This window comes from Panthera pardus, unplaced genomic scaffold, assembly GCF_024362965.1.
Source record: "Panthera pardus isolate Hobbes unplaced genomic scaffold, ASM2436296v1 HiC_scaffold_21, whole genome shotgun sequence".
Taxonomy (NCBI): domain Eukaryota; kingdom Metazoa; phylum Chordata; class Mammalia; order Carnivora; family Felidae; genus Panthera; species Panthera pardus.
Genome location: NW_026526777.1, coordinates 33432104 through 33457673, shown reverse-complemented (window position 1 = coordinate 33457673; position 25570 = coordinate 33432104). Strand labels below are relative to the sequence as shown.

General features: G+C 48.8%; 2 protein-coding genes across 2 annotated transcripts; one reads left to right on the top strand and one right to left on the bottom strand.

Annotated features, from left to right (window-relative positions):
* Positions 1 to 1712: 1712 nt before the first annotated feature.
* FCMR (Fc mu receptor) lies at positions 1713 to 16699 on the top strand. Its single transcript, XM_019430337.2, has 8 exons — positions 1713 to 1880; positions 8846 to 9181; positions 9941 to 10072; positions 11025 to 11247; positions 12681 to 12811; positions 13209 to 13364; positions 13601 to 13659; positions 15981 to 16699. Exons 1-8 carry the CDS (start codon positions 1844 to 1846, stop codon positions 16155 to 16157), a joined length of 1251 nt encoding a protein of 416 aa, XP_019285882.2. The 5' UTR covers positions 1713 to 1843; the 3' UTR covers positions 16158 to 16699.
* Positions 16700 to 17918: 1219 nt separating this feature from the next.
* Positions 17919 to 22344, bottom strand: IL24 (interleukin 24). Its single transcript, XM_019430361.2, has 5 exons — positions 22174 to 22344; positions 20988 to 21050; positions 20170 to 20328; positions 19421 to 19495; positions 17919 to 18487 (listed from the first exon to the last, which is right to left on the bottom strand). The coding sequence occupies exons 1-5, from the start codon at positions 22342 to 22344 to the stop codon at positions 18404 to 18406; spliced, it is 552 nt and encodes a 183-aa protein (XP_019285906.2). The 3' UTR covers positions 17919 to 18403.
* Between the last annotated feature and the right edge of the window lie 3226 nt (positions 22345 to 25570).

Genomic DNA, 25570 nt, shown 5'->3' with positions numbered 1-25570 from the left:
ATGTGAAAATATCTCATTGCACACATTCCCAGCACTGCAGCCACAGCACATCCAGCCCACGTCTCCATAGACGCACGTGTGCACGCACACAGCATGTTCGCACTCACGAGCCACACACACACACCTACCCATCTTACTCCCACATTCTTACACCCACAGTCACACACACACCCACCACAGTCATTTATTCTCTCTCTCGCCAAGGCAGTCCCAGGTCTTGAGCCCAGCAGATGGGACACAGAGCCCGGCTGTGGGACAGCTGTGAGGAATTGGGACGAGCCCTCCAAGTGGGAAGGGTGGAGGCTGACCAGAACCGAGGCCTCTGGCAGTCACTCACTCTAACCAGAGGCCTGAGGCTGCCCCCCGACGCCTTGGCCCAGTTGGTGGTTGGAGGAAATCAGAACTGCAGCGGCCCTGCGCTGATGGAAACCCAGATAGGGGTGGGCAGGACAGGCTGCCCGCCCCCCCCCACACACTTCCTCTGCACCTGCCCTGAGCCTCGCGTTTGACTTCTCCTGCGGATGTTGTCGTTTTGTGTTTTGGAGAGCATGTGATCAGTCTGGTAAGAAAGGGGGTGGAAATGGCCTCAGTCCTCGGTGCCCCCGAGAGGCTGCAGCCCCTGGAAATGAGGATGCTGGCCAGGTGCCTACAATGTAACCATCGGGAATGAAGCCCTGGGGACCCGCTGATTAAGTGACTGCTCCATGCTGCACCTCCACATTTAAAAGTCCTTCAAGCCCTTCCATGGCCATGGTTTCTGCTGGGCTTCATGTAAGCCCTGTGATGTAGGCAGGGCAGGGACCACCCCTATTTATTAATGAGGAAACTGAGGCCCGAAGCTAGGAAGCACCAAACCAGGACCAGAAGCCATGTCTTCGGACGGGAACCCAGAGCTCTTTCTGTGATACCTTGTGACTGATGGCCTCAGCATATCTCCCTTCTCCATCAGTCACTGGCCCTTTCCCATAGACCCTCGGGGGGCTTGGAGCCTAGCTCTGCCAGGCTGCTGTGACTTCAGACACTGTCACGTGATCGTCTGGCATGCCTCTGTGGCCACTGGGAGGTTGCCTGGGCCCCTGCCAGAGGGCAGCACCTTCAGGGGCAGAGCTGGGAGAGATGAAGGGTGGTTGATCTGAGGTTCTGGGCAAACTGTGGTTAATTAAGACTCCAGGAACAGTAACCTACAGGAGGGAATGCCAGGCTCATTGAGTCCCACCCTCCTTTTCTAGATAAGGAGATCTAGGCTCAGAGAAAGGGAGTGAATTCCTCAAAACCAATGGTTAGTATTCCCACATGGTAGGTGCACAAAATTATTTGCCAAGTAAATTCAAGGGCTACAACCAGTATCTTCTGACTTCAGGACAAAGTTTCTACCCATACAGTCCTCCTCAGATGGAGAAAATTGGTGACAAGTCTCTTTTATCCTGAAGACTGGGATAAGGCAAGTGACTCTGTCTCAGAAGTCAATGAATATTCATAATGCATGGGAGGCCCTTCCAAGAAAACATGCCCAAGGCTAAGAAATATCATGCCTGAGAGCTTCTAATAGCTTTTTGGAGCTACCTACCTAGAGGCCCTTTGAACCCTGGTGACCCATTCGTGCTCAACATAACATATTTTCTCAATTCCTAACTTCCGCTGTGGTTTGCTGGTATTTTCTTTTTTAGTCTAAAACTAGTTAGCAAACAAAACAAGTTGTCATTTCCTCATTTTCAAGTCTTGCTCCTCGTGGGGGCCAGAAATCTCTTTCAAGCTCCAGATTGTAAAGGGTTCCTGGGTGAGCAGTGGGTCCCTGTCCCCATCTCCAGGGGCTTTTGGATGGGACGTTGCTCTGGAAGGAGCCATGGACCTCTGGCTTTGGTCACTTTGCTTCCTGCCAGGTAAGTGCCCTGGGAAAACACCTTGGATGTTTTATGAGGTTGAATTGTCCACAGGTAGGGGAGTTGCTGGCCATCTCTAGCCCTGATGTTCCTGGATGGATTTATTTGCAGATAATTACTCAGGGCAGGATAAGGATAGAGACCATGTGACGTTCTGGATGTCCTCCCCACTCTCTGTGAGTGCCCTGCTCTCCACTCTAGACACATCTCCTGTGAGGCTCAGGTGTTGAGCCACTAGTGTTGAAGGCATTACCTCTCCTAGGCGTATTAGTTTGATAATATGGGATCATAAAGCAAGTGCCTCCAAATTTCTTTCTTCTTACCTCCACATTCTCTTTCTTTGGATCTCTTTCACTGCTGATTTTCAACTTTCAGCTTTATTTATTTTTTTTTTTGTTTTTTTTTTTGTTTTTTTTTTTCAACTTTCAGCTTTAAACGAGGACTCCTTCATCAGTTCAGTAACCCTAATCCATTCCTCAAGTTTAATATCTTCAGCCCTGTCTTCTGAATCCCAATAACTGCCTTCTGGGAACCCCCACTTTAGTCTCCCACCAAGAGCTGAAATGCAACATACCTAGCACCATAATTCAAGTTCCTTTTTAGCCCTCATCCAAACAAGCTATTCTATCCATCTTAACTATCTCTGATATCAGGTGCAAATGCCAGAATGATTTTTTTACCACCTCTTACCACTTATTCCCACCCAGACTTTGACCCAATTAATGGCCAGTTCATGTAATTTCTGGATTAGCATGACCGGGATAAGCAGCCTCTACTAGAGAGGTAACAGAGGGAATGGAAAGGAACAGAACTCAAAGTCATCTCATAACTATCCCACTTCCTCCAAACTGACCCACTGGTGAATCCAGATTACTCTCTCTAATGCTTGACTCTAATCATAGGATCGCCCTTCCTAGAAACCTTCAATGGCTCCCACTGCCTACAAACTCCTACCTTGTGCTCCCCTTTTACCCTCTGAGCTTACCACACTCCCCTGTGCTTCCCTAACCTCCAGCCAAAGAGGACTCCTCCTTAAACATGTGCTGGACATTCCTGTCACCATGTTCTTACTCATGCCATTCCTTCTGCTGATAACATCCTTCCTCTCATCTCCACCTTTTATGAGCCCTTCAGAATTCACTTCAACCTCCACCTCCTTGTACGCTTTCCAGAACCCTGTGTTCTGAATCCCAAGAGCTGACCTCATTCTGCCTTATATTGTGACTTGGCATGTATTCATTTATTTTGTTGATTAATTGGTGAGCTCCTTGAAGGTCAAAATGATTTTTTATTCATATTTGCTTTATTTCTAATGGCTTGAATATGGAAGAAAGTCAAATATTTGTTGAGTCAAAGATTGAAACACCCTAAAAGTCCAAGGAAATGCAGTTGTAATGAAATGTCAGACTCTGTGAGAGGACTTATGTCAACACAGTGGATGGTTAACTAAACTTAGGCTTGAGAAGAAAGAGTGGTTCAGTGGGGGTAGAAGATCTCTAGGAGTTAAGGGTACTTGAACTGCAGCACTGTAGTCTGTCCTGAGCAATACCACTGTTCTAGCTGGGCCAGAGGGGTCCCTGCTCTGGATCCAGTCCATCTCCCTTTGTGCCCATCCTCAGAGAGTGAGGAGTTCACAGGCCCAAGGGGATTGTCCTCCTCAAGCCCACACTCATATCCCCTCTTCTAGACCTCAAGCTCCTTGTCCAGATGACTCTGGGCCCACTTTCAATGACCGTATAAGCCTCCATACTGGGTCTTCTATCCTAGAATTCTATCTTATTCTATAAAAGGCTATTTGGAATGAGATGGGCAGAGCTAATACATGAAACCTGGATTATCTGCTATATATGTACTAGGACTCTTGTGGTGTTGGCAGGAGTTGGGATGAGAAAAGAAGGGGCTATAGGACAGATGCTAGGAGTAGGAAACTTGGAGACATTCTTCCCACATAGAAATGTTTTATTTATTTTTATTTTTATTAAAATTTTTTTAATGCTTATTTATTTTTGAGAGACAGAGCATGAGGGGGAGCCGGGCAGAGAGAGAGGAAGACACAGAATCCAAAGCAGGCTCCAGATTCTGAGCTGTCAGCAGAGAGCCTGACACGGGGATGAAACTCATGAACCATGAGATCATGACCTGGGCTAAAGTTGGACGCTTAACCTACTAAGCCACCCAGGTGCCCCCAACACAGAAATATTTCTGAGTGGACATCTAAGGTGTGTGAATTTGTCAATATGGGTCATAGGACATACTTTACTCATCGGTTTATTATCTTGATTTATGATTTTAAAATATTTAGACATATGATATTGGGGTCTTTATTTGTATTTCTGCCCCAGGTTGTAAAAATATTGGAATAGTCCTTGTTCCAAGAGCCCAGTCAGTGCATGGGGCACAAACCATAGACCACATGGCCCTAGGGGAAGTTCCACAATAAAGCAAAAATGTATTACATGATGTAGGCTATTTCACCTTGACCCATAAAAGTAATAATACATATGTGTGATGTTGTGACCCAGTACACACACACACACACACACACACACACACACACACCCCTAAAATTTATTCTTGATTATTTAATATAATATGGGAATGAGTTTTGGGTTTCAGCAGTTGGGTGGATGCCGGTACTCTCTTCTGAAACAGGAAGAGCTTAGACAGAACAGGTTTTGGAAGAGAAATCAAGAATTCTTTTTTTGTTCGTCTATTTGTTTTGCCATGGTAAGTTTGAAATACATCTTAGATATTCAAGTAGAGTCCAAGTGGCGATATCAGAAAGGTGATTCTAGAGTTTAGAGGTAAAAAAGACAAGACTAGAGATAAATGTTCTGGAAAAAACTACATACAGTTGGCATTACAAGCCATGGGAGTAAATGAACTAATGTGGGGAGAGGAAGGGAAGACTGAGAAGAGACCAGGCATAAGTACCAGGCCTTAGGGCAACCCAAAACTGAGAGGTGGATAGAGAAGGAGAGGAAAGTAAGGAGATTGAAAAGGAGCAGTCATTGTGAGTGTGGTGTTAGGGAAGCCACGAAAAGTAAGCATTTCAAGGTGGGAGGGCTCAATTCCCTTACATGCTGCCAAGAGGGCAAGTAAATGAAGACAAAGACATCGAATATGGAAGCTAGGAAATTTTTGCTGACCTTGACTAGCAGTTCTAGTGGAATGTTGGAGACACAATTCTGACAGGCATAGGTGGAAGAAGTGGGAGGTATGAAAGTGTATTCTGTGACCTTGATGACTCATTTGAGAAAGAGAACAGAAGAGGGGTGGCATCTGAAGGGGAGGCAAAAGGTAGATGGAGGGTTTTTTCAATATGGCCAATATCAGAGCAAGTGTGTAAGCCATGGCAATGATAGCAGAGAAAAACCAAATGACACGGCGAAGAGAGAGGGATCAGGGTGGAAGAGAAGTTCTAAAGAAGGTGAGCAGATTGGACTCAGGACACAGGAAGAAGAACTGGCTTTGGGGAGGAGGGGGGACACTCTATTCATTGCGACAGGACAAAAAGCAGACAGTCTGCCTGGACACACATGTTGGTGTATGTGGGAGTAGGAAGTTGAGTAGAACGTTTCTCATCTTTTAAAAAAGTTCACACTCCATCTGGTAAACATAAAAGTCTCAGGGGCTCCTGGATGGCTCAGTCAGTTAAACGTCCGTCCCTTGGTTTCGGCTCAGGTCATGATCTCACGGTTCATGAGTTCGAGCCCTGCATTGGCCTCTGTGCTGGCAGTGTGGATCCTGCTTGGGATTCTCTCCCTGCCCCTCCCTCATGTTCTCTCCCTCAAAAATAAATAAACACTAAAAAAAAGTTGCAGGCCAGCTTCCTTCTTCCAGAAAGAATTCTGCTGTGACTTGAGTTGCGAGGGTTCTCATCAGCCAGAAAACCACTGCTCAACAGAATCCGAAGTCCATCTTCAAGGCACCACCCCAGCCAAGGCCTTTGGAGCATTTACCATAATTTTCATCATGGAAATGATGTGTTTTTCTCCCATGTTCCAAACATATATATTTATATCTAACTATATATCGAGAGTGACCTTTTAAATCACCTATACCCCTGTCCTCTACCATCACCACTGAAAATCAAGTCACCAAGTTAGAGATTAATGTCACTTACTAAGTAGCCTCTTTAAAACACCAATATTAAAGGAGTTGGGTCCCTTAGACACCTACTTCCACTCCTCCTTTTATTCCCCAGAATCATATGGAAATATAGTTATGTAGTTCAGAATTGCAAAAATTCAAGGGCACCTGGGAAGCTTATTTTAAAATGCAGATTCATAGGCCCCACTCTAGACAGATGTAATCACCATGCCAAAGGGTAAGATCAGGTCACCAGCATCCTACTAAGTTCCTCCAATATGCCTCATATGCACACCGGGCATAAATTCGAAACCAGGAAATTACATCTATCTTTTCTCTCTTTGGGAAATCTGCTTTTCTAAACCCTGGTTGCGGGTTAGAAGCTACTGTGAACTCCAAGGAGAGCTGGGGTCTTGTCCTTTCATCTCACCAACTGGTGCTTCCTTGGGACCAGAGCTCAGTGTACCCAGCAGATTTTCTTGTGCTTCATCTGTCCAGGGTTTAGACAATAAGGATGCCTTGCTTTGTCTCTTCTGGCTGCTTTAATAAAACATCATAGACAGTGTGGCTTAAACAATAGAGTTCATTTCTCACAGTTCTGGAAACTAGAAGCCCAAGATCAAGGTGCCGACAAATACTGTCCTTGGTAAGGGTCCTCTTCCTGGCTTACAGACAGCCACCATCTCCCTGGGTCCTTACATGGCTTCTTCTTGTGTACATGGAGAGAAGAGGGACACTAATCCCATTATGAGGGCTCTACTAACCTCATCTAACCCTAATTATTTCCCAAAGGACTCATCTCCTACTACCATCACATTGAAGGTTAGGGCTTCAACACACGAATACTAAGGGAACACAAACATGCAGCCTACCGCAGGGGATCTGGGTAAGCCAAGGGATTACCAGAAGCTCATTCCTGAGCAGAGTGAGGTCACTCGAGGTGTCTGCATAGGTGATGACCTCCCTTTGCTCTATCTTGCTCCTGCCCATATTGTAGCATCTTGCTCTTGGGAAAGCAGCATTCATGCCCCTTTCTGGCTGGGTTGGTCCAAAAATACATGCTCACTCTCAGATGCTGGGCTTTACACACAGGTGTGGGCTGTCTGGACACACAGGGTAATTCCCCCACCCCCTTGATTGGGTCTTTGTCTTTTGAATGGGTCACCCTTCCATTGCCATGTTCCAGTCATGAGGCTGCCTCGCACACCTAGGTTTCCAGCAGATTTGAAACAGCATTGGATTATTTGTGTGCAAGTTTCTATGTTAGATATTACATGTTCTGGCTGGACCCTCCTCTTATCCCTACCATGTTAACACCAGTTACACTCTTAGACTTGAACACACTCCTGTAAACGTTCCCCCTTCCAGCCCCTATCCCCCATTCTCATACTCCCATGGTTGTTTCTACCTCTTCACTGGTGTCCACACTCTCTGCTCCCTCCGGAATGTCCTCTTCAGCACTCTCTGCTTGTCCAGAAACCTCAAGCCCTGCTTCTTTCTTTGACTTTCCTTATCTTACTAAACTCCTTGGAACTATTCTTAATGTGTGGTCAGGGGATGAATTTCAAGAAGTCTGTCAACTTCTCTCCATGAACATGCCATGTTCTCTCTCATATCACAGCCTCTTTGAGGACTGTGCTCATTGCCTGGAAGAGTCTTTTCTTCCTCTACCCAAGTTCCCTGGCCCCACTCCAACACACATACTTCACCCTCTGCCCCTCTTTCCAGAAATATGCAGACACTTATTGGGACCCATTTAGTTGATAATTAATCATATTTGGACTTACCCTCTTTTTCCATCTGACTCAACTGTGTTAGATCTGCCTTCTCTCAGCCAAAGCATAAACTTTTATTGTATTGTATTGTATTGTATTCTGTTCTATTCTATTCCTCCCTGCTCCCACCCTCCCCAACACACATACAATGCGTATACACCTGTGCACATGTGCACACACACACACACCCTTGCATTCCATCTGCGTTCCCTCATTCAATGAAGACCATCATGCTCTCAGTTGCCCTCCACACTCAGTCTTTCAGGTCACAACTTAGACATCACTTCTTCCAGAAACCCTGCCTCAAACTACACCATCCCTTGGCAGCAGCCTGGATCCAGTTTCTCTGCTCACTGCTTCCAAGCCTCCCTGCATATCTCTGTTGTGGGGTGTATCGCATGACTCTGTAGTGAGTGTCCATTTGTACTGCCCACTAAATGATTCATTCTGTGCAGGGAGGGATGCCAGCCATCTTCCTGCCACATAAAAGGCATTCAACAAATGCTTAAAAAAAAAAATGATTTAACAAACAAAACTGAGGGTGAGCAGTCGTTTTGGCTGAATGGATCTGAGCAAAACAAAACTAGACAGGAAAGCTGTTGCAGCAAAATCGCACTGTGCCTCCCAACACCGCCCTGAAATCAGTTGGGTGCTATGTGCTGATTGGGGTTGCTATGGCATATCATCTCTCCTCAGCGTGGGACAGAAATTTTGATAGTAGTTTTGACTTCTTAGGGGTTTGGTAACTGAGATCTTAGGGGTTTGGGTTCGAATGAGGGTGAGGGTTATGTTAAGGTTTGGGCTGAGAGAGGTCCGGCTGGGAGTCAGGCTTGGGCAAAGGGCTAGGGAAGAACATGGAGCCAGACTGAGGATGTACATAGGGTTAGGGATAGGAGGAGGTTGAGGATGAGGCTAGGGCTAGAGATCAGGAGAAGGTCGAGGCTAAGGTGATCTGAGGCTTGGGCTGATGATGGGGATAAGGCTGAAGCTAGAGAGATGAGTGTGAGACTGGGCCGGGGCCTGGGTTGGAAATAGGGTGGGAGTTGGGGATGTGGTTGGAAATGGGGCTTCCTGTACATTAACTCCCTCTCCCTGCAGTGGCTGGGGCTCTGAGGAAACTCCCAGAAGTAAAGCTGGAGGGAATTCTGGGTAGCTCCATTACCATTGAGTGCCCGCTTCCTCAAAAGCATGTGAGGTTGTATCTGTGCCGGGAAGTGGCTGAATCTGGAGTATGTTCCACCGTCGTGTCCAGCAAGAATTTCGTCAAGGAAGAATACAAGCACCGAGTCACCCTGAAGCCATATCCAGATCAGAATGTGTTCCTAGTGGAGGTGACAGAGCTGACCAAGAGTGACAGCGGAGTCTATGCCTGTGGGACAGGCATGAAAACAGACCGGGGCAAGACCCAGCAGGTCACCCTGAGTGTCCACAGTGGTAGGTGCCCCCCCCCCCCCAAGGAGGCTCAGTGCACCTAGCAAATGTCACCACCCGGGAAGGCTGGGAGAACCACTGAACTACAGTAGTCCTACAGACTGTCATGCTATTACCATGCCAGCCAGTCCAAAGATAATTGGGATTTGCATAGTTGAAACCTCATACAGTGAATTAACTTTACAGTCCCCCAAATTTCCGACCCAAACCATTTGAAAGGAACAAATAAACGCTCTCCTTGCATTGTATTCTATCCGCACTACCCAAGGTCTGAGGGGAATGAGGGTTTAAGGTACAGGAGAGGCTCTGAGATGGGAGGAAATTGGAAGCAAAAGGACATAACTGCCTTACATAGCTGTCCCATGAGACATAGCAGGGATAACTATCAAGGAAAGACAGTCATTTTTCAAGTCACATTTGTAGGTCAAACTTGGTATTTTATGATATGATCCTTTCCATATGTCTCCCAAATCCCACCTTTCTCCATTCCTCTACTGACTTCTTAACTCCTATGCAACCACTAATTCAACAGCCATTCTAAAATCCCAGTGGCCACTGAGCAAGGGTGAAAGAGCATTTCTTTCAGGGAAGTCTCCAGCCCATTCTTTTTCTGCTCTTCCTGGTGGACTCTGGCCTCGTCCTCCCACTGCCATCCACCCTGGCTGAGTCAGCTTCAACTCATACCAACATCCCTTCCTGGGGTCTCAGTCTCCTCCGAGAGCCCCCCCCACCCCAGTGTATTTATTCCCTTTGCCTCGATAGAGTATGACCCATTCTGGGAAGACGAGCTGATGCCTGAGCCTCCAAGATGGTTTCATAAATTTTTACATAGACCGATGCCCCCTTGGTTCCAGATGCCTGCACATGCCGATTCTCTTGAATTCATACCTAAAGGTCAGTTCACCAAAGCTGAGGTAGGAGAGGTGGGTGCGATGATGTGGGGGCATTGTGACAGTGGAGGGGGGAATATGTGTTCAGTTCATGGAATGGTTGGCAAAGCACAGCTGAGTCTCAGATGTGTATTTCCCTGTCTTGGGAGACGGTACTTCCCAGAGATTAGCATCCTATGTCCTTCAAGCCCATCCCAAAGCCTGGGCACTTGGCACGAATTGCAGAACTTACACATCACCACCAGGTGGCACCACAAGTAATGCTCCATTCACAAAACCCACTTCTTTTATGAATGACTTGGGGAACCAAGACTGGGCAGATCTTTTCCAGCCAGAGATGGTCATGCCTCCTGTTCCCCACAGGGCTGTCTTCATTTTCTGGCACACAGTGATTTTAACAACTCTCTTTTGCAATAAAAAGTCGGATGATTATACTAATGGTACTTTTACATTTCCATACCTTTTTCTTGTTTTAAATGCATCTTTAACATGCAATTATCTACATCATATCTTCACATCTATCTTATGAGGTAGATACATCAATTGAACATTGTGACACTACAGAACTTTTCTGGGTGCCAAGAGGGATCGTTTAACTGAGCATATCTTATACCCAAGGTTGTGGGATGGAAGAGACCAGGCAAGCACACAACTACAGCATAAAGCAGAGTGGGGAGGGAAGTGCAAACAGGCCTTTTCCCACGATCAGAGGAGAGCAAGCTCTTCTGCCTGGAAAGTCAGGGAAGGCTTCCTGGAGGAAATGACATTTGAGGCAAATATACATAGAAGGTACTAGGTGGAGAGGCCATGCTAAGAAGGCATTTCAGGCCATGAGGACTGCAATAGAGGGAGTCCAGGGGAAAGGAGAGTGTGTTCAGGAAAGAGAGGGTGACCCCATCCTACTGGCGACTAGAATGTATATCTGGAAGGTCACTCTTTCCCGCCATCTCCTGCAGCTACCCCACCAGCTCAAAGGACTGAGGCTCCTCCAGCAACCCACCCCTCCCCCACCACCCGAATCTCTCACCACCTTCGAGTTTCCAGAGCATCTTCAGTAGCAGTTACCAAGCCCCCAACCTTCCTGCCATCTACCACAACCTCAAAGACCTCAACTCCGGGGGTGCTTCGTAGGCTCCAGACGGCCAGCTACAACTACCACAGCAGGCTTCACAGGCAGAGGTAAGTAAGAGGTCTCCACCATCCAGGATGGGCTAGAGGTCAGGCAAAGTAGCCTAGAGTTAGGAGATCCATTGAAATCTTCCTGCAGTGTCCACCAACAGAGACCCTTCTTGTGTCTAGCCTACCTATGAGTGTAGCGCATTAACTTATTAGTCCAATAACAAGAACGCACTTCTCAATGCCCCAGCAGGACACCCTGTAGAGATGAGACCCAAATCTTTTAGTCACTCAGCGTTCATTCAAATCTATTTTGATAGGGAACTAAATAAGAATAAAATTAACAATAAAACTGTTAACTACTAAATTTAGCTTCACTGTTTTACTTTTTCAGTGTGGCTTCTAGAGTATTTAAAATTACATATGTGACCACACTGTATTTCTATAGGACAGCGCGGGTCTAAAGCCTGGGGAGCACCTAGGAAAGTGCGACGATGGACCACTAGGGGGCAGCATTAGAGCAGACGCCAAAGAAAACCTATAATAATTGGAATTATTTTGCCTAACCAAAGACAAACATGTTAGTGAGAAAAGGGACCTCCAGCATCATTTGGGTTTTACAGATGAGGCAACTGAAGTCATGAGAACGTTGTGGTTTGAAATAGAACCAGGACTCCTGATTCCTGGCTCAGTAAACTACACCAGCCTACCAGTGGAGAATGCAAGTCAATTCAACCAACATTCTCTTAGTTTCTACCATGTGTTGGACATTGAAAATGTAAGAAAGATGAAAACATGCAATATCCAGGTCTTATCTTACTAACTAATACAAGTCTGACTGTGAAAAGGGTTGTAACCAATATAAACACAAGAATTGAGGACACACAGAAAAAGTTGATTCTAGTTTGCCATGACTGGAGAAAAAAAGAGAACTTATGTGTTGACCCTTTAAGGAAAGTAAGGTTTCAATTTGTAGAGGAAACGGAGGAAAGACCTTATAAGCAAGAGGGAGCATTATGAGAACAGTGTCTCTTCCACTTAAAAGAAATTTAACTCATTTAGTATTTGCAATAATCTTGTGAGGAAACAGAGGTGCAAAAGCTTAGAAGGGAACTGACATTTACTAACTGCTGCTTAGACCAGGTGTTCTAACTTCTTTATATCTACAATTTTGTTTCAGCCTTAAACACTTCTGTGAAATAGGCTTTACTGTACCCATTTCCCAGGAAATGGGAGGCTCAGAGAGGTTGGGAGACTGGTTCAAGATCACACAGCCAGTGGAAAGCTGAACCTGAATTTGAATCCAAATTTCTTGACTCCATAGACAAGACTCTTTGGGGCAGATGGCGGGGCGGGGGGGGGGGGTGTTAAAAAAAAGGGACAAACCTGTGAGACATCTCCCCAAAAGTTGGCTACTGAGGAGCGCTGCCTTAAACCTCTCTCCCTCCCAGACTCCCAGACTTCTACTGTCTCTCTCCCTCTCCTTCCTTCCTCAGAGCCTTCCACCAAGGCCCGGTGTCTGGGATGGAAGACCAAGGATTTCACATCCTGGTGCCCACCGCCCTGAGCCTCATCCTGCTGACGCTTGTTGGACTGTTGGTGAAAAGGGCCATTCAAAGGAGGAAAGGTGAGCGGCTCGGGGCTCGGTTAGGGCGAGGTGAGCTTCCCGAAGGGGCCTGAGCTTCAGACTCCGCTGGAACCCCGCCCCCTACGCCCCCCCCCCCCCCCCCCCCCCCCCCCCCCCCGGCCTGGAAACGCAGGAGCTTTAGTTGAGCAGCCAGGGACGTGAGGAATGTGGGATGAGGGGTCAATGTCTGGAAATGAGAACGAGGAGGGTGGCTTGGGCCCTTTGGTCTTCAGTGGGGGACAAGGCTGTGCCCAAGCACTCAGAGCATCTCCGCGTCAGACACGGCCAAGCACCGCAGAGAGAGACCGCCTTTAATTTCCTGAGACCCGAGGGCCGGGAGGGGTGGCCACGGGCCTCTGACGCCTTTCTCCTCTTTCCCCGCGGCTCTGCCGGGCAGCCCTCTCCAGGCGGGTCCGCCGAGTGGCGGTGAGGATGCGCGCCCTGGAGGCGTCCCAGCGGCCCCCGCAGCAGCGGCGCCGCGCGTCGCAGCCGCCACGCTCCCAGAACATCTACAGCGCCTGCCCGCGGCGTGCTCGGGCGGCGGACGCTGCAGGTGAGCCGGCGGCTGGGCGAGCTGGGGACGGCGACCGCCGGGTGGGGCAGGTGCCGGGCAGAGCGGGACCCGCGGGCGCGGTGCAGCGGCGGAAGCCGCCCAGATGCCGAGTTTTCGCCCGAGCGCCGCGCCTCCGGGAACGCCCCACGCCCGGGATTTCCGGCGGGCCTGGGGGCGGGGCGGGGGCGGGCCGGACCCGCGGCCACGCCCTCACCTCTGTCTCCCCGGGTCTTTAGGTGAGCGGGAGGCTCCTCTCGCAGGCCCTGGAGCGTCAGCACCCCCGGCCGCGCCGCAGGTAAGCTCCGCCCCCCACCCCTGATTGGTAGCCGCTGCCCTGAGGGCGGCCCCAGACCCGGGTCTGGCCCGGGGAGGAGGAGGGGGGCGGTTCCTCGAGCTGCCTGTTAGCTGAAGGGCATGGCTTTCCCAGCAGCTCCTGGGCCCCCAGTCTGGGAAGATTTTCGTCCCTTGGTGGTGTGAGTAGACTGACTGCCCAACAACGGTCGTGGACTTCATTAGCTGGCTTATCTAGCCAAGCATGACCGTGGGGGTATAAATGGATGCTTAGTAGAGGCGACAGATGGCAATTCCTCCAGAGGAGGGCTTTGGGGTGGAAGAGCTCCGATTTCCAGGAGGTCTTAAGGGAGTGGGATCTACCCAGTTTTACCTTAATATGAGGGAGAGCTTTCTAGTAAACTCTCTAGGGTGAGAGGAGGTAGTTTGCGCATCACTGGAGGCAGGAAGCCTGGCCTCGAGGATGACTTGGCAGATGTCAAGACGTACATAGGGTTCAACCCTTGGGTGAGGAGGATTCCTGTGGAAATCTAGGAAGGGACGTAGGGAACTGCTGTTTTCTATTGATGGCCATTGGCAGATGGGTAAAAGGTGTTTAAACTGTCTTCATCTTTGTTTATCCAAATTAAGAAGAGAAAATATTTTCTTCACTGGAGTAGCCCGTAGTAGTCAAAAATACTACTGCCTCAGGAACCAGGAAAAAAATAAGTGTGGCAAATGTTCCTGTTTTAATTGGGGTGTAGACTAAGCCAATGCAACAGACCCTAACCCACAGGGCTCACAAGATGGAAGGCTATTTTCTTCCCAAGTTAAGGCAGGGGCCAGGAAGAGGTGGCCAGAGCCACCGGGTCATCCAGGGACTCAAACATCTTCTGTCTTGTTGCTCTGCCCTCCTCTGGAGTCTTGACTGGTCCGTAGTCAATGCTCAATCACCAGCATTATGTCTACCTTCCAGCCCATAGGAGGCAGAAAGAGAAAGGTGCTTCCCTAAGACCATGACCCTGAGGTTTCACACATCACTTCCAGTCATATCCCATTGGGCATAACTTAGTCATGTAGCCACACCTGTCTTCAAGGGAGACCGAGAAATAGAGTCCCTAATTGAGCAATTGTGTGCTTTGCTAAGAAGGGACAGTGATACCCAGCAACAAGCAACTGCTCTGCCACAGTTACCTCTAGCTTCTTGCCCTTGCCCTTGCCCTTGCCCTTGCCCTTACCCACTCCTAGAGAAGGTTCGCAGTAGTTTAGGTATGATCCAGCAGCACCCATCTTCCCTTACATTAGCCCTTTTCCTTGAACTTCCCTGTGGCCACACACACCCTCACCTGGGCCTGTATTTTGCTCAAATCGTATCCTTCCTCCCTGCTTGGGACTCTCAGTCCCACTCTTAGGGACAAAATCTTGACCAAACAAGTCCACAACGAGGTGTGTAGGGTTAATGGCTCACTATTTCAGCTTTCAGAAGGAGTATCTTAATTTTTCAAGCAGAATAAATTAATCTCGAACAGTGAACTGTAACACGCCTTAGGAGACAAATTTTTGAAGCACACTGCAGCTCATTCCCTCTCTGGTAAAGTACACAAAGTTATAGTTCCTTCCCATTAGAACTTCCTGGGCGCCTCCTATGTTCATGGGGCCGGACTCCTGGTTCTAGGACTTGTATTGCAATAGGTGACTCCCCCTACTGAAGCCTTCGTGGGTGGATGCTACAATAATGGCACAGTGCGGGGTCATGGCACAACCCTGTCCTCCCAAGAACTGACCCATCCTGAAAGCAGAGGATCCTGAAGTTTCTGTCCGGGGAAGAGGAGCAGCACTGTGCCCAGGTGGCACGCTTCCTTCTTCCTCTTCAGTACCCAGCCCTTTCCTGGAATGCACTGTTAGGCCACATCACGGCTCCTCCGAGTCCTTACGGAGCTGCAGGGGATGACTCACCCTACTCTTGAATAACTCCCTAAGAAGATGCATATTTATTCCACAAGTCACACCGTCTAATCCTAGAAGGGAAACTCCTCTGGCAGCTGAGTCTCCTTCAGCCCCAGGCTTAACCGTGTGATTTTAGCCTGAGCCCCATTTAAGGCATTTCTTGCCCATATCAGAGCTAAGTGTTTTCCAGCCACCTGAGGTGAGACGCCACCCTGAAACTCCCCAAGGTTAAGCCACTTGGCGAAGCTCAGCCACTTCTGTGTCTTTGTCTTTGAGAAATCAGCAACCATGTACATACTCCGCCCCCCCCCCCCCCCATTGCCCACTGTGGAAATCTGTCTGGAGAGATACCAAAATCACCCTACCCAGATTCAGTGATGCTTCTTTGGTTGTTCCCAGGTAATGGAAACTCTCTGGCTCCATGCCCCATCTCTGAAGACCAGCTGTGAATATGTGAGCCTCTACTACAAGCCTGTTGCCAAAGCAGAGGACACTGATTCAGATGACTATGTCAATATTCCCTGCCTGACTCACCTGTCCCACTGTCCCCCTGGGCCCAGACCTTGGTGCCAATGAGTCTTGTCTATCTGCTGGTTTCCAATACCTCCTCTGTTTTTGGAGCCCTTATTACCTCCCACACTAACCTTAAGTCTTGTTCCTGTCTCTCCTGAACATAGCTCTGTACCCTCTCCTGTTTCTTCTTGCACACCTCTACAGCCCTCTGTGGTTTTCAGGTAGGCTCTGGGCAGGCAGAGTATTTGTCCCCATGCTACCTGCTCCCCTTCCAAGCCAATGGGATTTGCAGAGTGTCTTTGATCACAGGGTCTTTGCTGCCCTGGCTCTAGACACATGGCATCAGACTGGAGGATAGACATAAGTGTTGCTTCGGGGGACTTGCTCAGTCTTGGGCCTCATACCAGTCAAAGGCCCCCAGACCGCCTCATGAGGGCATGCCTCAGGCCTGTGAGCTAGGAAGGGGCCTGGTATGAAATGCCCCTGGCAACATCTTTGCCCTGATCGTAGGGCTGGCTCTTACTAGTGAGGTTTTATTCATCTTGAGTCCTACGATAAGGACATTTCATTTTGAGATGACAATAAAGGGTTATAAATTTTCAGAACCATGCTTGTGTTAGTGACTATCCATCTATCTATCCATCTATCTATGTATCTATCCATCTATCTATCTGTCCATCCACCCACCCACCCACCCATCCATCCATCCATCCATCCATCTACCTACCTACCTACCTACCTACCTACCTATCTATCCTCTTTACTGTCTCCCTCCTTTGATGCCCATAAGTACCCTGATCAGTGTCTTTCCTCTTTTGAAAATAGGATAGTTTGTGTCATCATCTCCTTATCTTTCTTCCATGGCCTAGCACTGATATCTGTGCACTTTCTTTAGTGCCGGGCTAGTTTGGCCATCCCAAACCATTTCATCTCTCTGCTTTCAGAAACGCACCTCATTTCTTTGCCAGGTAGCTTATAGCAAGGTGGGTCAGGAGAGTGGATTCTTAAGGGGCCAGGCGCTGTGTAATAGCACTTAATGTCGTGAAAGAAGACATATCTCCCCTCCTATATATACTTTCTCCTAAGTTTTTCTGGCAAGGGCATAGGCAGACATTGTATCTTTGGATTAAAGTCCACTACAAAGTCCAGCTAGGGTTTGAGGCTAGAGAACACACAGTCTTGCTATTAAGAAGAGCTTTCCTGGATGCATAACACAGCCTCACCGGGCACTTGCCCACAGTTAGAAAGAAGAGGCTGCTAGAATTGAGTTCCCTGCTTTTTAATCAACAGGGATTGTCATCAAAGATTGGGCAGTATATTCAGGTGTGATGACGCCATCAGCATCTAAGCAAGGTCAGCTTGATAATGGCACCCTCTCAAGCGGTGGATAAGAATGAGTAGGATATGGAAGGAGGGTCCCCAAAGAGAAGGGATGGGTGGGGGTGACATTGGGAGAACTGAAATGTTTAGGGAGAGCCTACTTTGTGCGGGGCACTTAGCCTGCCTTATATCTTTCATCATTGACATTTCAAACTGGTGCTCCTCACCACTCCCCAGTGCTGTGTTCCTGTACATTTCATGACAATATGATTTCCAGGGTGTCTGGGTGGCTCAGCTGGTTAAACCTGCAATTTCAGCTCAGGTCATGATCTCAAGGTTTGTGTGTTTGAACTCTGCTGTATCAGCACAGAGCCCCTGCGAATCCTCTGTCTCCCTCTCTCTCTGCCCCTCTCTCTCCCCCATGTGCACGCACACACACACACACACACACACACACACACACTCTCTCTCTCTCTGTCTCTCTTTCTCAAAAATAAAGAAACATTTAAAAAAATATATGATTTCCATGCCCTGAAGTTCAACTTCATATCCCAGCTCCCCTCATTGCTCCTCAACAATTCAAAGACAGACAAAATATCCAGTTTATTAAGCATTTACTGAGCACTCATCTACTGCCCCACAGTGTCAAGGATCGTGGGGGATAAAAAACAAGCATGGGACACAGTCCCTGCTGCCTACACAGAACTTACAGTCTGACAAATAAATATGGCGTCAGTTAAAACACTGACTGGAATTAAATAGAGTTGTAATAAATATAGGAGTCTACTTTGTAGATTACTCATAGCATCCAAGGGAACCTTCCATGGCTATCTTTGGGGCCACTTAAAGAATGAAGTATTTGAAGATAAGCCCGGCCAAGAATGCAACCCGTCATCAAGGACATGATGTGCCCAGAGAATATTATCACATGAAGGGACGTGGAATGTTGGAAATGACATGGAGAACAAGGCGCCTTCTGGTCTCGGCATTCAGAGCTGGTAGAATTTTTCCATCCAGGTCAAGAGAATGTCCACTTCTCCAAAGGCTTTGGTCTGGGCCGCTTCTATGTCCAACTAAAGAGAAAGGACATTGGAAGATCTACCACATTAGCCACAAGAATAAATTTCTTTCCCACACACCACTCCTGGAGCTGGCCTGACCCCGAGTCATGGGCTGTATCACCTTTGGGATAGCCTCTGCTGAGCTCACTCCGTGCCCCGTCATTTATTCCTTGGCAGGGGTGGGGTGGGGGAGGCAGTGAGTACCAACGGACCAGTGCGTAGCAATGGGTAAGGAACGAGGGAGAAACACTGGAGTTCCTGATAATAAGAACTCTAGAACCCCAGTGCGGGACGGATCTCAATACCCTCCTGAGTCTAACTGCAGATGAAGAAACTGAGGCCCTGGTGGCCCCTTTCCTCTGTATGTTATTCCTCTTCACCATTTATTTTTAGGCTGATGTATCTGTTCCTCAAAAAAGTGATCAAAATCATATTTTGGGAGCAGGGGTCTGGGGATGAAATTTGGATTTTCTTTCTAGTCTTTATTTGGGAGACAGGAATAGATTTTCCCATGCCTTTTTTTTTTTTTTTTTTTTTTTTTCCTCACAAACTAGAACTTTGGAGCATTATGGAAAATACTGGAGATTGGAAGTCTCTGTTTGGGGGGGTAGGGGGCCTCCTTCCGACTCCAATTGCCTAGCTCAGGTATTCATAAAACGCACAGGGAGAGTCCTTGATAATGAAATCATCTTGTAGGGTGATAGAAAATCATGTTAACGTGACAAGTGGCACAAACATGGACCATGCAGCTTGTGGAGCTTGGGCAAAGTACGTGATAACTAATGCAAATACGCCTGTGCTTGTGCTAAATTAGGTAGATTTCGGGCACGGCGGGTGGAGACACCTGCAGTGAATTCCGCATTAGGCCTCTGAGGCACCCTCGTGTGACGGTTCTGTCTAGTCTATTCGTGGATAGGCAGGCTCTCAAATTCTGGCATCGATTACCTGTTTAAATGCTCTCTGGAACAGCAGAAACCGCCTGCGTGCACTGTCACTGACAGAAAACATCTCATTTTCCTGCTAAATAATAGAAAACAAATTGTGTCAAGTTCAAGTGTTGGATAGCAGCAGAGGCAAGCCCCTCCCACTCCTTCCCAGTGATGCCAGAGGGGTTCCCAAGGCAGGCCCTGAGTCCCACATTCTCAAGGTAGCCACGCCACTGCCGAACTCCCACCCGTGGTGGGGGCTGACTCCTCTCTTTTGCATGGCCATCTTGCCATGTAGGGGTGATCATCTACATTTTATAGGTAAGAAAAGTGAAACTCAGGGAGGTTGACTTCTTTGCAAAGAGTCATCCAGCTGGTTAGAAGCAGATCTGAACTGGAACCCAGAACTAGTAGTATCCAGAGCCTGCACCCTTTTCCACCACAGCACTCAATCCCTGTTAAGGAATAAACAGGACTAGGTGCGGGGAGGGAGGGGCGCCTGGGTGGCTCAATCAGATAAGTGTCTGCCTTTGGCTCAGGTTATGATCTCACGGGTCTGTGAGTTTGAGCCCCGCATCAGGCTCTGTGCTGACAGCTCAGAGCCTGGATCCTGCTTCGGATTCTGTGTCTTCTTCTCTGTCTGCTTCTCCCCTGCTCTCTCTCTCTCTCAAAAATAAATAAACATTTAAAAATAAAAAAAAAAAAAAGATGAGGGGAGGAAGGGCATCATTTCCTCTGGGCACCGGGTCCCAGCTTTGTTCTACTCACACTGGGCTGTAGTTTTGACACGATGACAACGAAGTTGTTGGCCAGAGTGGAGAATGACTTCCGGACCCTGAAGTCAGCTGCCTTATCCTGGTAGTTTTTGAAAACGGTATTCAAGTAGAACTTCAGCAGGGCACGGATAAGGTAACAGCTCTCAGCGTTCTGGGGAGGGTCTCAGTCACGAAGAGCCCTCTGCACATACCCCGCCCCACCCCCCACCCCGGGCCCTGGATGCACAACCCACGTGCCACATGAGGCAAGGTAAGCACAGAGAGAAAGAGATCTTCTAGGAGATGTTAGTAAACATTAGATCTGAAGGAGTCTTCGGGGGCATGCAGAGTGGTGCCTTTGATTTACAGCAGGAACCACAGACCCAGATCTAGGTCCCAGGACCGCTGACTCCCCATCTGGTTAATATTCTTTCCTCTACACCACATGGCCTCTCTAATGCTGTAGGGGGGAGTGATGGACCCTGAAAGACACGTGGTGGTTCAGTGTTGAGAGTCCAGGGAAAGGACTGGAAAGACAAGTGAGAAAACAAAACTGACACCCTGGAACACGGGAATTGCACTCCAGCTCCCGTGAGCTCCAGAGTGGAGCTCAACACCTCGCAGGGATCAGGACTCAGTACATGTGCTCATTGACCGCCCAGTCGGGTGAGGGAAAGAAAGTGGGGGAGAAGGATGGGAACCAAAGAGACCTAAGTGGACGCCCAGGCAGAAGAGAAGTTTCTGTCAGCCTCCCCTAGACCACCCCTCACCACTACCTATAGAAGACAAGTCATGAGACAGAGGCATCGTCTTTCCCCAGCGTCTGATTACCGAGACGTTATGCAGAACCTCCTTCCGTAGTAGCCGGACATTCGTGATGTTATCCTTAGCTTGCTTTGGGAATAGAAAGAAAAGATGTGTCCAGCTTCGGGGGCAGCACAGACACCAACCTTGCGAATGCACGCTGACCCCCCAAATCTATCCAGTCTGAAATCTCAGAGGCCAGAAGGACCACGGGAGGACCGAAGAAGGGCTGTGCTGAGTTGGCCCCTGGGGTGAGGGTACAAATTTCTAGCCACAAAAATCACTATGCTTAATCCCCGGGGCGGATGGAATCCCAGGAGCTCTCACAGCCCAGGAACCTGTTGGATTCCTTTGGTCAGGAAGAAATAAGCCTCTTTGGTTTATGAATGACTTAGGGGCAGGGTTTTGCCTCCATATTCCATAGGGGTTGGCATGGGTGGGGGCTGCACCTTCGAGCTGCCTCTTGCCCTTGGAGCTTCCTCTGAAGCCCCGCCTCCCGCTCCAGATCTTGGATTATAGTCAAATCATCCTTGCGAGAAAGGAGTTTTAGAGCTCATCTTCCCGCCTCCTCAATGTGCAAACAAGGAACCTGATGGGGGAGGGGCACTGTGCCCAGTTTCAAGGTCAAGATCACACCTAGATGTTCTGTCCCCAGTCCTCACTCTCCCCTCCCCCAGGCTGCCTCATCGAGCTCCCTCTTTCTACCTGGAATCCAAAACATTGTTTAAGGAGCACATTTGCCAGTGTGAGTACTGGGTCACTTTTGGGACTTGGTGAAATTCACAGTCACATTTCGCAAGCTGCCCCCTCCCGTCTCAGCATTTGCCATTCTTTCTACCTTTAACCAAAGCGGCAGGTGGGAACAGACTAGCAGGAGCCTGGCAGATAAAAACTTCAGTGGGTCTCAAAGAATTTCCCACGACTGCTGGTTGGTGAAGTCCCCTGTCCCCCTGGGCCGTAGATGACACCCAGGTGAATCAGGATCCCTTCTCTATCCCCCTTGGGCTGTGTTTATTTTCCTAGACATTGACCACATCTTTCTGAGCCTCTGTTTCCTTATGTGCAAGAGCGAATGTGGGCTTGTGATGCATCTGACTTTGAGTTATCATATAGGAAAATAATAAGTGAGTTACAGAGGGCTCCATAGTCATAAGATATCGTCTGGCGCTCACGGCAACCCCTGTGGCTGGGTCCAGAACAACACTTCACTCACCACAATGTCCTTCATGGCCCAGAAGGCCTCCCACAGTTCCTGGAGGACGACTCCTTCCACCCGGCAGGGTCCGAATTGGAACTCTTGGCCCTGGATGCCTGGCCCCTGGCTCCAAAGATGTAGGATCAGACTCAGGCAGAGGAGGGAAGTCCTCAGCACTGGAAAGCCCATCTGCAGGGAAGGAAGGACCAGGTGTGGATCCTGCTGGAAGAAAGGGAGGCATCCCACTGAGGAAGGACTTCTGCCCAGCAGCGGCATTCCCAGAGTAATGCCCCTTGGCTCTACCTTAGCCAGCTTTGGGGACACACAGATGTGAAATCTGAGACCAGGGTAAGTTCCTAGTGTTAGAATATTCTAAACATGGAGCCTTGCTGTGCGCTGGGGTGGGGCGAGGGTCTTTCTGTCCCTCCATCTCGTACCCTCTGGTCTCACTCTCTCTCTCTCTCTCTCTCTCTCTCTCTGCCCTCCCCCACCATGCCCACCCATGTCACACACACACCCAGCACCTCCTTCCTCACCCCATGTCCGTTCTCTCCAGCCAACAACCAGCCCGTCAGAATTTGACCAAGAAGGCAGGGGTGGTGGTGGCATTTAATGTGCCAAAGAACGTGTGAGCCTGAACTCTGAAGGAGAGGGACCTTAACTAGGCGTTTGTTTGTCTGAGCTCTGCCCTGAAGTCACGAGGCACACTTGAGCGGGTCTTTACTCCTCCCCCAGGAGAAGGTCATCCTCGCTCCCCATGATGGGGGGAGTCCAGGGATTGACCCTGGCCTGTAGGAAGGGGCACAGACAGCAGGTTAGGGGCACACGTTCACTCTGCCACCTCGAATGTGCGACTCACCCCTGACTCTAAGAATTAACTTTTCAGGTAACTGAATGAGAGGGAGGAATCAGATCTCCAGGTGAATCACCGTTAAAACCTCCCACTGAAGCTCCATTTGGGATGACTGTGTAGAGGCCCCAAGCTAGACGATGGTGACCCATTATCTGTTTATCATAACCGAACGCACGGAGTTTCTTCGCCCTGCTTCCTTTGCCTTTTGCTTTTCTTCCTTCCTTCTTTCCTCCCCGCTTTTTCCCTCCCTCCCTCCCTCCCTCCCTTCCTGCTTTTCTTTTCTTCTTTCTTTCTTTCTTTCTTTCTTTCTTTCTTTCTTTCTTTCTTTCTTTCTTCTTTCTTTCTTTCTTTCTTTCTTTCTTTCTTTCTTTCTTTCTTTCTTTCTTTCTTTCTTTCTTTCTTTCTTTCTTTCTTTCTTTCTTTCTTTCCTCCTTCCTTCCACAAACATTTAAGAACCTATCTTACTCCGGGCACTGGTCTCAAACCTGAAGCCACTCAGTTCTAGCCCTAGACTGCTCAGGAAGGTGAGAGCCGACCTGTGTCTGGAATGACGACTAACACGTGCCCAGGACGAATGCCCGATATCCTCTGCCATGCAGGTCGGTGCCTCAGTGTCTCCCTCAAAGTCTGTTCCTTCAAACACTGCAGGCTTTGCAGCCTCTCTTGACAATTCATCTCTGGACCTCACAATCCTCCCGGCCTTCCTTCCATCCAGCCCAGATCCTTCTTGGTGTTAAAGCAGGAGAATGCAGCTCCTCACCATCCCCCAGGACCCATTCCCAGTGAGGCAGCGGTCTAATGCTTCTTCGAAGCCTAAGTACTCAGGAACCACCCCCACCCCCCCATCACTCACCCCAGGTCCTGGAAGTGACGTTTGAGGGCTTGCTGTTTGGGGGTGGCTGGCTCCTGTTATGGAGGGGCAAGCTGGACAGGCACCCTCACCGTTCACCGACCGGGGTGTAACTGTGGGTGGAAGGTTCTTCTCCCAGCCCCGAAAGCCGTTTCTAAAGTAAAGATGTGCAGGCTAGCAAGGCTTGGTGGAGATCATATATATGGGGGCTGGGGGGAGGGGCAGAGGAAAAAGGGGAGGTGGAGAAAGGGAAATTGGTCATGCTCTCCTAGAGAATTACTTCACCGCCTACTCACCCTTCATTTGAAGACAATGGGGATGTGGGGAAAAACAGCCCCTGAGGTGAGATTCGACCTGGGGCTGAGTTCTGGCTGTGCCACCAGCTCTGTGACCAGGGGCAAGTCTCCCAACTACCCTGAGCCTCAGTTTCTGCATCTATAAAATTAAAACACACACAAAAAAACCTGTCCCACTTCTCCCAGAGGGCAGGTGCAAGGAGGAAACGGGGAAAATGACAGGATGCTTTGTAAATTCCACACACATGTAAATACGTTATTGCTACGCAGAGTACCCCAGTCTCCGTACTCCAAACTCTTTCAGGAATTATGCCCTATTAATGATGGGACAGTAACCTAGAGACTCAGGATAGCCTATGAGCACCTCTGTGGTGGCTCAGGGCCAGGAATCTCAGAGTGTTTCCTGACATGCGGCCACCGATGGTCCCTTCTCAGGTGCAGGAAGAATAAAGAAGTGTGTGCACGGCCAGGTCTGGAAAGCTGAGGGGCCCTGGTGTCCCGGTGGGTTAGCGTCGGCCTGTGCTGCTTGGCCGGGGATCACCCAGGGCATAGTGACAGTGTGGGATGTCCGGAACACCAGCACAGTCAAGAAACCCAACCTTATGTCCGGCTAGCAAGGCGTTCAGACATCGGTTAGTCCATGTTTAAGTGATGGGTAGACTGGAGCGGTGTTCCCAAAGCATGTTGCACCGAATCTGGTCCTGAGGGACAAGAGACTTCATAGTGAGTAAATTAGAGAAGGCAGGCACTTGCCAGCCCCTCTCAGAAACGTGGCTCACTCCTGAGAGTAGTGGACACTGAGAGCTCCCGTGAGGGCTGGGAGGGGTGGGGGCAGGCAGGGACCCGCGCTGAACTTTGTTTTATGCAGCAGTTCCCATGGGTATTTGACCATGTCCTTGGGACACGTTGTAGGCAACACTGGACCCTGCATCAGGGAATGACAAACGGCAGACAAAGAATGAGCCTAGAACAGCTTACCTGTGACCTAAGAATGGTTTTTACATTTTTTAATGATTGAAAAAAATACTGAGCCATGAAAAGAATGTGAAATTCAAATTTCAGTGTCCATGAATAACGAAGTTTTGTTGGGAAACGGCCACATCCAATTTGCTTACATATTTTCTATGGCTGCTTTCGTGCTCAGTGACAGAGACCAATAGCTGTGGCTGAGATCCTATGACCCACAAAGCCCAAAATATTTACGCTCTCGCCCTTTGCAGAGAGAGGCTTTATCTGTTTTTTTTTTTGTTTTGTTTTGTTTTCAAATTTTTATTTAAATTAGTTCACATACAGTGCAAAATTGGTTTCAGGAGTAACTTGAGTTCAGAATTTAGTGACTCATCGCTTACATACAACACCCGGCTGCACAAACAGCTTTAAACCCGGGTTCAGGCAAGAGACATGGGCATAGGAAGT